Below are 11,896 nucleotides of genomic sequence, written 5' to 3'. Positions count from 1 at the left end.
CTTTTAGCACCATAGGCTTGCTACTTACTTGCGCGTTTCCATGGAAAAGCTCTCAAAACCCTCCTTAAACCGAACGCAGACCTGATCGCTGGACAAACAGTCGCAATAGCACGGCAATGTGCCGTCGTTGACTGATTTGAAGGGTCCAGGACAGGTGCAGCTGCTGCTGCTGCTGCTACTACTACCACCCATTCCTTCGCTTCCTTCAGCACTGTGCTCCAACAAGTTGTGGCTCTGCATTCTGACGCTACTACTGCTGCGCTGTACGCAATGGCACTCTGTATGGTTGCTGAAGGTAAGCGCAATCGTGTTCTGCTGTCGTTGTCCTACGTTTTGCACCTGGAATGTGTGATACACCGAGCAAAGAGCGATTAATGTGAGCAATTTGTGGGATATTCGAAACAAAGAGATTGCGGTCATTCTCCCCCCAGGGAGAGAGGGAATAAAAGACAAAGGAAGCGTTCGTTTTGTTGCTACTACTTACGTAGGAGTCACTACTCACATAGAAGTACAGCTGAACTTCGCTAGTCGTTTTGGGCGCGCAGGTTTGCGTTGGGCCACAGCACCCGGTATCATCCTCGCAGCGATGCAGTATCGTACACTGGGGCGTAAACAGCTTCGTACGGTCGTTGGACGCGGGGACAATCCTCGGCTTCGGTACCTTGCACATGCCTTCCCGTATCATGCGCTCCATGTGCTGTTTTGCCTGGTGTCGTTCGTGCTGACTGTTGCTGTACGCACTGTAGGACCGTTCGACTGCATCTTTCGTGCCAAAGTTTGCCTGCTTGTAATCGGTGAACGATTGATATCTACCGGGATAGGCCTGCAAATAGAGAGAGGAAGAGCATGAAATGACACCTGTGTTGGTCAACTTCGGCCCGGCGGATGTGTTACGTGATTCTTTGGGACAACTTTATTCAACGCCGCCCTCACAGACTGGACTGGAGACTGGTATCAGCATACGGACACACAAATGGATGTTAAATTAAGTTAATCTGGCAGTCATTTGCACCTCACACCTCCATTTTTTTCTTGTTGGAGTGGTGTGGCACTAAAAATAGTAGTTTAGGACGGCCAGATGTTCCGAAAATGCGTTTGGACATCATCCAGTGAGCAATTAATCATTGTGATATGGTGCGATGGCTTTGTCCATTCAGCCCGCTTGCCTGCACACCGATTGATGCACACCTCTACGTAAGAAGCGTTGGTGCTGCTGGAAGGTCTCAAGCGTAATTTGACGTTTGATGCGATTCATAAATATTTATAACTCTCCTCATCATCTTCTCGGAGACACATTCGCTTTGCTGGACCTCGCCACAACGTGCAATGGCTAATAAATCCTTTCACCCAAGGCGGGCGTGGGATATTCACAGCTTTCGGAGCAAAGGGAGAGCGGGACCTGGCCCTTCTTTACCAGTTTGTGGTGTGTATCAGCAGTATCGTCTTTCCAAATTTGATCATTTTCGACACACAAATGCGCCGCCCCTAAAAACCAGTGAAGAAAAGGGTCGCAAATCGGAGGCGAGCGCTTCGCGTTGGGAATAGGAAATTGATATTAGCGTGGAATATTCCCACAGTTTTTAAAGAAGCGAGGCATAGACCAACGTTGTCGAATCATGTATCCCCGTCCCCGGCTTATCAGAAACGGAGCCCTCATCTCATGTAGCAAAGCAATGGCTTCTGTTGGGGTTTTGCCTACTCTGCTGACAAACGAGCGAGTCTGCGGGGCCCGGTTGCACTACGGCTGTCGCACACCCTGGTGCTCTGCTGGTGCGTTACGTTAATTAGCATGTCGTTTAGAGCTAGTCAAGCATGTGAAAGCAGTCACGGCGTGTTTGCAACTTAATCCGCCGGAGCTTATCTTACAGCAGTAGGAAAGAAAAAAAAACCTGTGTGGCCCGCTCCACTAATCGTTGGTAAGAACTGGTAAGATTAACCGTGTCTAGAGGATTAGTGGCGGACGGGGATCAAGAAGTTGTGCTGCCCACCCCAACTTGCGGTGCAATTTAGTTTACCGGTGTGTGGTGTGGACTAAATAATCGAGTCGTAAATACGACACCTCGTATTCAAAACGATCACTACCAGAAGAAAAGGGTATGCTGGGGCAAAGTGTGGAGTACCTTTGCCGATTTACTCAGGTTTAGTCAGGTGAAACACGTTTTATTGGCGTTTTAAAATGGGTAAACTTTGCCCCGAAAACCTACAACAAAAGACTTTGAGAACGGTTCCGAGGACTTTAGGGGCCACTTTTGCTTCGTCATACTTTATTTTGTTGAAATATGTGGCCAACTTTATATACTCGCTTGTACAGGAACTAAAGCATGTTCGGGCAGACAGTTTAAGACATTCGCTGACGGAGCAATAAATTTTCGCTTTATTGCAAGCTACTAAACGCCAATCGTACGGCTGGTTGTATGTCGGAATGTCCCCGGCCGAGAAGGATGACTTTATTGCACCATGCCATAGCCATGCCAGTCCGTGACAGACAATTGATTTAAACGCGATTCTAAAGAATTTTAAGCCCATTTCCTTAATAGTTGGGCGCGTACGGTACTCGTCACAGTCGATTGTTACAATGCCAGCAAATAGAAGGAGGACGGTTTTGTGTGTGTGTGTGTGTGTGTGTGTGTGTGTGTGTGTGTGTGTGTGTGTGTGTGTGTGTGTGTGTGTGTGTGTGTGTGTGTGTGTGTGTGTGTGTGTGTGTGTGTGTGTGTGTGTGTGTGTGTGTGTGTGTGTGTGTGTGTGTGTGTGTGTACACCAATCAAACACAACAAAACGAAACAATTTTATGTGCTGTTTTGTTTTACTACCGGAAAGAAGAGCCATCAATTTTGCAGCAAACTTCATTGTGGTGCGCAAGGTTTTTAATGCATTCGCAGAAGCTATCGGCTACATTACTTTCCTTCCACTAGCAATTGCAAGCAATTGCTGCCATTACATAGAAAGCGAACTATACTTTTATCCCTTCGCTGTCCCTTCCTCTCTCCCCCACCCAACCCGGGGAGGGCTGTTATCGTTTGTTTTACTCAAACTTGTCACGCAAACTCCGCTCTTTGCCGTGCGCAAATGGGTTTGAGCGGTTTTTCGCTCCTCAGCCGGCGGCGGACACACGAACGATGATGATGATGATGATGCTCCCATCCGACAGTAAATTCATCTAGCGTGCGGCGGCCGGCAGACAGAACGATGCACCAGAACCACCCCGTCCAACGCGCTGCCATCGATGCATTGGTTCACTCTGGGCGACCGACCCTGTCAAAAGGGACGCGGGAGGACGTCGTCGTATGCGTCGTAAAACATATTACGAGCTTTATGGGTGCTTTTCTGCACTTAATATTCACGGGGCGCGCGCTCGCTCGATGATCGCCATGCTGCAAGATGCCGCTGTAACAATGACCCATGACTCATCGTATCGAAGGCGAAGAAGAACGAGGCAACATAAGGTTTCCTTCGTGTGTGTTTCTTTTTTGTGTGGTGATGCGATCACACCGGTTAACCTTGCTGGCTTGCTCGCTGGCGGGTTGTAAGGTTAGGAGCGAATGCAACGGGGTGGAAGGTTAGGGCCAATCCTTTGGATCCGTTTTTTTTCCGTGCCAGAGAGCAAGGTTTGGCTTCACCGATGCTATGCCAAGGAAGGGACGTGCTTCTTGGTAACGACTTAAAGTATCCAGAAACTGTCTTTAAATTGCAATTGCAAAAAAGAGTTCTTTAAACCACACTGCTGGCAACCAAGACACCGTGTCAATGAACGGTGTGTGATGAACCGGTACCGTTGCATCTCTTCATGGTGTAAATAAATAACAACATTTCTCACACATCACCAAACCAAACCAAAACCAACCAACAAACGTGAGAAGACACCTTGATCTTGTTTCGTGTTTGCCGAGTTCTTCGGTCGAACCAGACCGAACAGACGGTGCCAGACGGTGTTACGCTTCCGTTTCCATCTGTTTTTGTAGTGGTGGTTTTGCCCTTCTTCTCGTTGATGTGCCACGATTTTTGTCATTTACTATCCGCTCGCGTGGAGAAATTATTCATTTCTTTCCACCCCCCCCCCTCCCCCCAAGTACACAAAACCGCGCCGAGTTTGTGGTTGGGAAATTAATTTACTATTCTGCTGGGTTGGGCGGAGTTGTCTGGCGGGTCTGGGTTGAGATAGTTCTTTCTTCTTGTGATGATCTTGAATGGCTGGGAAAATGGTGACAGTAGTATGATGACTTTGTTTGGGTTTTGGTGTTACATTACACTTGCAAAACATGTACTAAGACTCATGCAGAGGACAGACACTGTCGGTAAAAAGGGGATGTGGAAATGCGATCAGCATAAGCATAATTTATGCTTTACAAATGTTTGTGATAGCAAAAGTAAGTTTATTGTTGAGTTTTAAGTAATAACTCAAAATATGGCAGTAATTTCATTATTTGTAAAGTTCTTTGAATACATTCCCCCACACAAATAACATAACAGTAGAAAAAGCATTAAAATTGGGATTTTGTACCGCCTATTGCATACTTTGAGGCGCATTTTGGTTTTGAGGCTTTGAGGCGCATGCTTAGGTTGGTTTTTCTTTGTTTAATGAATGATTTTTTTTTTCTCGTTCAATCTAAAACTAAACTTGATCATATTTTTTTCATATTTAACAACCTAAATAACAAAAATGTCATTAAAAGAACGAAATAAAAATGCTTTGCGAGTGAACGAATAATAACCACTCCGCAAACTAATAACATCCAGCGTGAAACAGGATTTGGCTCAACGAATAGAAAACAGAAGCAAAACCGCAGCAATTCCATCGATGGTATTATCCGTTGCCAAACATTGTCACCAAAAAAGTTTCGTTTTATTTTTTCCACCCCCTTAATGGTTGTGGATCTTTAGATGCTGTGGCAATGGCGGAAAGTTCGGTCCGTTGCTGCCAAATTAACATTTCGTAACACCTCGTTTATGTTTGGCAACCGAAAGGCGAAAGTACGCTCCCACCTGTGCTTTCTCCTGGCTACCTCTCTTTCTCTCTCTTTCCCTCTTAATTCTAACAATCTAATGCCAACGAAATGGAAAGTTTTTTCTCCCACCCGTCAATGACCCGTCCTCCCCGATGGTGGCAAGCATCCCGGCGAGTGTTTTTGTCTCTCAGTTTTGGTAGATAATATTCACCTTCATCGAAAATATTCTAATATTGTTTTTGCGCAAACACGCAGCGCACGACACGACACGCCAACAGCAACCATCTTCGGATGGAGCCCGGTCCAAGGAGGCACTGAGCAGGACTGAGAGCGAATGGAATGAAATGGAATAAAGTCAATGACGTTGGCGGAAAATGCGTGTGTTTTTGCGCGAATGACCCGACAGCACAGTAGGCAATGCGCCGAGCACGCTGTGACAACACGCTCGCTCGTGCTGTGCTGGGTTGAGGTGAGCTAAATTAAGGCCATCTGTCGAACGGCATTCCCAAACTCCGGACGGCATTCCGGACGGTTTATGCTCCGTATGCTCATCCTCGACAACAAAAACACGTGGCGTAGAAGAATGCCATCATCCCAGGGGCAGTGCTCTCTGTCTCTGAAATGTGTTCAAAAAATTGGAAAATCGAAACGAGCGCAGCCAAACTTTTCCACCCCATAAACGGTTCATTTATGGGGCAAAAGTTTTTCACCTTCACGGAATGGAATGGTGGTCGTGTGAGTGCAGAGGTGAGAGCAAAAAACTTAAATTAACTTGCTGCCGTGTGTGTGTGTGTGTCAATGTGTTGTGATAGCTGATAGCTACGTACGTAGGAAAAACTTCTCAATCAACTCAAAATGTTGAAAATGGACACACAGTGTGAAGAGTATTTACTTTTCTTTTTTGTAATACGAGAACCACCGTTTTAGGTTCGGTGACGTGTCCCAGCTTCCCACCCGAGGGCAGATAATGATGATGACAGAAGATGATGATCTATCTCAACACGGAATGGATTGAGGGATGAAAAGCAAATAACAAACTCCCCTGAGCGGCGACGAACGTAACGTGTACGACACCACACATCTTGGAAGTTGGAAGGAACCCTCTGATGAGGATGATGATGGTGCGGCTTCCTGCTTCTCCGACCTGTCGTCAATGCTGGATCAATTGGTATCGGTAAGCCAAGCTTATTAATACCCCAAGCCCCATCGGAGAAGATGGCAAGAAAGGGGAACGCGGAACAAGCGGCTACGACGACACACAACACAAGATTGGATTTCCTTGGTGGAAGATTATACCCGCCGGAGGGCACTCGGAAGCAGCAGAGGGTTTGGTCGTGTACTCATCGCCAGCTTTGAGATAGGGCAAGGTTAGATGGCATGTTTTTAGATGTGGCCACACACACAGACACGCACAAACTGCCACAGACACGTGTACATGATCGAATCGTGTTCGTGCAGGGACTGAGAGTTGGCTTACCAAGCTGTACCAATAATTAAACGACCGTTTGGCACACACTTTGCATAAAACCAATCAGTGTGCGATGAGCCACGATAGTCGGGAGGGGAGGAAATCATGTTTCGTCTTTTTTCTCCAAGAAATTCGTTGCCGGAATAGATGGCTCCCAAAAATAGAACTCAAACACGCGCGCGCTCGCACCAGTTTTTGGCGGTTGCCTCACCTAGTTGTTCTAGTTTCGCTCGAAGCATCAAGATGACACTAATTCGTCACCGTTAATATGCGCGGATGACATCACACCCTCCCAAGGGAGGGCAGCAGGCCGTTTAAAGTCGGCGTGAAGGTGATGTTGGCGCATTAAAATCGATTCGGCGTTCCGAATAGTGGCCCAAGAGGTGTGCTCCCTCCTCTCCATGTCGACCTATCCGTGGGGCCGTAAGTATAGTGTCAAGCCGAATGTCAATTGATAAATTATTTAGAAAGCGTAAGATACGCGCTTGCTTCTTCTGCCGCCTGCGCAATTTATAGAAGAAGTTTGAAGAAGAGGCGGAAGAAGAAGATGTTTTCATATTGAGTTGTCAACAAGGTACTACAGCTCCAGAGTAAAGGTGATGGTGAAACACAAGGGCATCATAAAAGTGACATATCCGTTTATGAAATGCTTCTCGCTCGGTGGGTGTGTCTGATATATGTTTGATCGCTGTAAAGTGCCCTTTTGGATAATCGGAATGATGGGCTGGCGTTCGTGAAAGTTGCAATAAAAGTGATGACTCGTTTTAAAACGAGTAGGGTCGTTTTGCTCCGTTTTATGAAGCATCCCACCCGCGTAGTACTTCCGCCTTTGATGGACCATTAAATCCCGGTTTCTTCTTTTGATCGAGCGATAGCGAGGGATGTATGGGAAAGTAACAAGCTGAAAACACAACATAATACTCCAAATGGCCAATTTCTCAATGGCTGACGCTGCTGTCCGGTAGCACTGGATGTTCACATGTGACAGCTGGCAATGGGGATTGTGGTAGTGGGCTTACGGGCAACCACAATCCCCATTGCCAGCTCATTTGTGCCAAACGGTTGACGCTAATCGGTCATAAGGCAAAGTTGGCAAAGATCAATTTGCGCTTCGTCCGAGAGAACCGTTATCCCCTTTTGCTTGGGGTTGTAGCCATCGCTTCGGTTGGGATATCACGTCAGTAACGAGACGGAAAGCGGGTACAGCTTTTCGACCGTTTCGATGCGTTTCGTTCAGAACTCTGCCCAATTATCGGTTCGTGTACCGTAGGAGCAGTCCTCTCGCCCAAGAAGCTGGTTCACGCTGTTGTATGCTGCTCTGGGTCATCTCCAAGACATCATCCCAGTTCTTTGGGCGATCTGATGCGTTCGTTCTTGTCTTGTTTTTTGTTTTTGTGTGTATTCCCCATCTGACTCACCCACTACGACCTTCGTCTGGTTCAATTACTTCCAATTCCCCGTGCGCCCTTTTGCCGACATTTATCTCTTGAAGCCCTGCTCCTTTTTTCAGCATGCTCTTCTTGCTTACGAACCTGGAACTGGAGATGAAGCGACCCGAAACGAAGTCAGCGGTGTGTTGGTGTGTGTGTGTGTGTGTGCGGGCAATGAGAAATGGAAGGTGGAAAAAACAAATAATGTTAATAATTACAACCGTGGCGCGTAACCAAAAGGCGACTTCCTCCTGCCCGGGCCGGGCATTCCTTGGCGTGTTTTCGTGGCCTTTGCCTTTGCCGACTTCTTAACGTTGCCCCGGTACTGCTGGAGGACTGTAAACACTTGTTACGTGCGCCATAGGGAATGGATGGATGGATGGATGGACGGTTGACTGATGTCTCACCAGGACACGGCACACTGCGCTTGGACTTTGTTGGACTTGGTTTTGCCTTCTTGCTACCTGCGCGGAGGAGAGCACACACACGCACACAGCACTTTTCGGGCGCGACTTGGTAACGGTTGCTATGCCTGCTTCTTTGGTCACAAGTGTGCCGAGTAATTTGATGGGTGTCTGCGATTGAAAAGTGTGTGTGTTATCCTTAATTTCCCTCAAATGATCCTTACCGCCGCGGCCACTTTGGAAACGGTTCAAGACCGCCCCAGAACTACGGGCCACGGGCATATCTAAACGCCGAGCAGCAATAATGAAGCATTATCATGGAAAGAAGCCAGCAAAAGAACGCAGCGAGAACCTTGGTGCTGGAGTACTCTCGGACGGTGCAGCGGAAGATAGATTTTTGAATTATTCACGCTGTCTGATTACTTTCCTGGGAATTTCAGGGTGTTGGGCCGAGGGCGCGCGCTCGCGCCCAGGGTCCATCATTAGAACCGATCGACGGTAATGATGGCGGAGTTTTGGAAGTATGGGCTTGTTCCCGGGCGAGACTGCAATGCCGTCCGGATTCCACAGCCACTTGCAGTACAGTTGGTGGGCACGTAGATTGCACGTAAGGCTTAAACACCACACACACACATCCCGAACTTGATACACCTGCAAGATATGTCGGTCAGGCATAACTTTAACTTGTTCCCAGAGAAGATCGTGCTTGCTGCATCGCCCGAAGGCAAGGAACGGAGGTATCGATTTCCCGGCCCAAAATTTTGAGCTCGACTTCCTCTCCGTGTTCCGAAATTTGAACGTGTTTCGATTCCCATCGTAAGCTCGTTTGTACGTTAGGAGTGCTTGTTTTCTAGTTTTATTTTCTACCTATTTCTGTGTCCGTATGCGGGCTTTTTATTTTCAGTTCAGGGCGGTATCGGTGGGCGTGCATCGCATAAATTTTGCAAATCCTTTTGCAACCGGGGGTCAGCTGCCCGGTGGTCGGTGGTCGGTTGTACGCAATCCGATACTAATCCGTGCCAACTATCGGCACTGAAACAGTGGAACGGCACACAAAGCCAACCCATTGAGTTCTTGTTTTTTTTTACAAGCAGAACATGGGTTTCTTCAGGGTTTTTTGTGTTAAACACATATTTCACATCAAACTTAACCATATTGCTGGGCGTTAAATCGGACAGGAAGTTGTATAATTTTACGAGGTTAGGATTTGTGTGTGTGTGTGCGTTCTGAAATCTGAAGTAAAGATTTATTTGAAGACATGTTTGAACAGCATCCCACAGGGGTTTTACGGGTGCATCAGGCTCGCGTGTCTTCAATTTCAACCCGACGCAAACTGGATGATAAAGTCATTAAAGCGGTCGCTCGTGGCACTGGGGTGGTGATCTCTGGAATGGAAAAAGGGCAAACTAGAATTCCTCCCTTCCCCCCTCCCCCTCAAGATAATCGCGTGTTGGAGGAAAATTTAAACACATCCAGCTCTTTCTCCAGTAGATCAGCCGTGGCTCGAAGCGATCATAGATTCTATGCCGACCCCTCAGTATGCTCCGGGTCAGAAGGCATCTAACGGTCGCGGCTGTAGCAGCAGCTGCTGCTGCTGGTACCGTCAGCTTCTTGGTGCTCTTGGTAACATAGCGAAAAGGGCAACGAAAGGGCCAACGATTCGATTCGATTGACCCCTCGGAGCGATGGCATAACGCTAACTGGCCTGTGCTGTCTTTAATCAGCGATGCAGGAGAGCTACTTTGCATGCGCCTCTTGAACCATTGACAGGAATTCATCATCATCATCATCGTGGTCGTCGTCTTTGCCAGAGAAAGTGGTACCGTTAGTGGGGGGAGCGAGTGGTATACCCCTAAAGGGGGGCCTTTACCCGTGGATCGTAAAGTCTACAGTGTGTGGTGCCTGGGAAAGTCTAACGCCAGCTCAAGCAGTCACGATCAGGCCCTTGGGTGGTGTTTTTATTTGTTGCCAAAGCTTCCACTTTGGATCAATCGAACCCGATTCGTTTGTGTGGCAGAGACAGCGGCCCGCACCCCTGGAAGGTGCGCGCCATTCGATTGGCCTCGTTGAAGAGGTACATGTTTATCCAATAACACCCATTTTCTGAGACCTTTTCCATTGCGAGAGCGAAAGCAAACACTCCGACATGGTGTTGTTGTTGTGTGTCCTTTCTGTGTGATCCTGTCCATCCAGGAGTGATGGATTAATTTCTTCACTATCCCTTTGATCACGTCCACTCGATCGTTCGATTTGATCGATCAAGAATACGTGAAGCTATTCTCCTAACTCCTGCTGTCAGGAAGTTGCCCATAGCAACCACTCATCACACTCAGCCTACTTGGTGATGTATCACCTTTCCTTGAGCATGTGTATACGCGCTTCTCACCTTCTTCTTTCGTGCTTTCTGCACACTTCTTCTCTCGCTCTCCCCTGAGGAACCTGTTTGATCCTTTCCAGCCGTTGAAAATTATGGTAATTCCCGGATCGCTTAAGGGGCCTCCGGCTTTGAAGTTTCCTCCCCTTCCTTCAAAGTGGAAGCCGCCCAAAGTCCAGACACGAGTGGATCGATTTACCCGGGTGCAGCCACTGCCACTGCCTGGTCAGTGTTGATCGGCCCCCGATGATCGTCCATCATGCATCGGACGCGCAAGTTATCGATCATTATTAACCGGGGCACTGCTTTGAACGGGTGTGCTGTGCCGTTGAAACGAGCAGACCAGACTTCCGGCGGCTTCCTGGTCTAGGGTTCGAGAGGGAAAAGTGGTGATGAATCATATAATTTTCCATCACTCCCTGCCCCCCCCCCCCCCCTTTTTCGCGATCATACTCGCCAACGGGGGCGCTTTTATTACTTAATCTCGGTAACTCGGTTGTGTGTTGCTTTGTAGACGATTGAAAAATAATGGAGCAATAAATCCATCGGGAGGGTTAAACTTCTTGAACGGTCTTTGTAGCAGCAGCAGCAGCACAGCGCACTTACTATTGGAGCAACAAAGTGGATGATTTGTGCTTTTTTGCATTAGCAGATCATTGACCAGACAAAGGGGACCTTTAGAGCAGTTTACTTAGGGCAAATGAACGATCTGCTTTCTGTTTGAGGATCAAAATTGAATTTCAAGATGCTGGATGTGCAACATTTCACTAATTGAGTCAATTGTTCATACAGTTTGCATACTTTCAGGCGAATTTGCAAACCAATTTGATGCAACACTCCTAAAGTTATACTCTCTGCCTTACAAATTCTTCCCTTTAGCACTAACATTCTTGAAATTCTGTGCTATTTTCATCCATCTTTCACCATTTCAATATTGCATTCTTTTACGACCCATTTGTTGTGACATTGTGACATGAAATTCCTCCCTTCATGCTACGCTCTTCAATTTCTCATGTTTCAATTTTGTGTGAGTGCTCTTCGGTTTGATGAAATCGCGTGTATGTGTGGTTGAGCGCAGTGAAATCTAGTTCAAGGTTGCAATTGAAATCTCAAACCAGCAATAATTTGGACACCGGCCATAAACTCATTAGCGATTTAATGTGCGTTGGTTTTAAGACACACTGAGATAGTGTGTCATAGTGGTTATGGAAATTTTACGACGATCAGCTGTTTCGAAGCTTCATAAAGCGTGTATCAGTCTAAAAGGGAAATAAAAA

At 47.2% G+C, this 11,896-nt stretch overlaps 1 protein-coding gene and 1 long non-coding RNA gene across 23 annotated transcripts in view; both read right to left on the bottom strand.

Annotated features, from left to right (window-relative positions):
• The window catches only part of LOC3291994 (probable nuclear hormone receptor HR38), a 54,726-nt gene that overhangs the window by 1,809 nt on the left and 41,021 nt on the right, over positions 1–11,896 (bottom strand). For 13 of the 22 annotated variants that reach the window (XM_061656738.1, XM_061656739.1, XM_061656737.1 and 10 more), the window contains 2 exons: positions 485–823; positions 29–339 (listed from right to left, as the gene is read on the bottom strand). In XM_061656738.1, coding sequence (XP_061512722.1) covers positions 29–339; positions 485–823 — 650 coding nt within the window. The remainder of the gene's footprint in view (positions 1–28; positions 340–484; positions 824–11,896) is intronic. The other 9 variants (XM_061656756.1, XM_061656751.1, XM_061656753.1 and 6 more) reach the window with 1 other exon arrangement.
• On the bottom strand, positions 2,601–11,024 carry LOC133393198 (uncharacterized). Its single transcript, XR_009766011.1, has 2 exons — positions 8,060–11,024; positions 2,601–7,949 (listed from the first exon to the last, which is right to left on the bottom strand). It is a non-coding gene; the product is annotated as an uncharacterized LOC133393198 (long non-coding RNA).

The sequence above is a fragment of the Anopheles gambiae genome, chromosome 3, assembly GCF_943734735.2.
Source record: "Anopheles gambiae chromosome 3, idAnoGambNW_F1_1, whole genome shotgun sequence".
NCBI classification, from domain to species: domain Eukaryota; kingdom Metazoa; phylum Arthropoda; class Insecta; order Diptera; family Culicidae; genus Anopheles; species Anopheles gambiae.
Note: the sequence above shows the minus strand (reverse complement) of the source record. Positions and strands in the feature narration are given on the sequence as shown.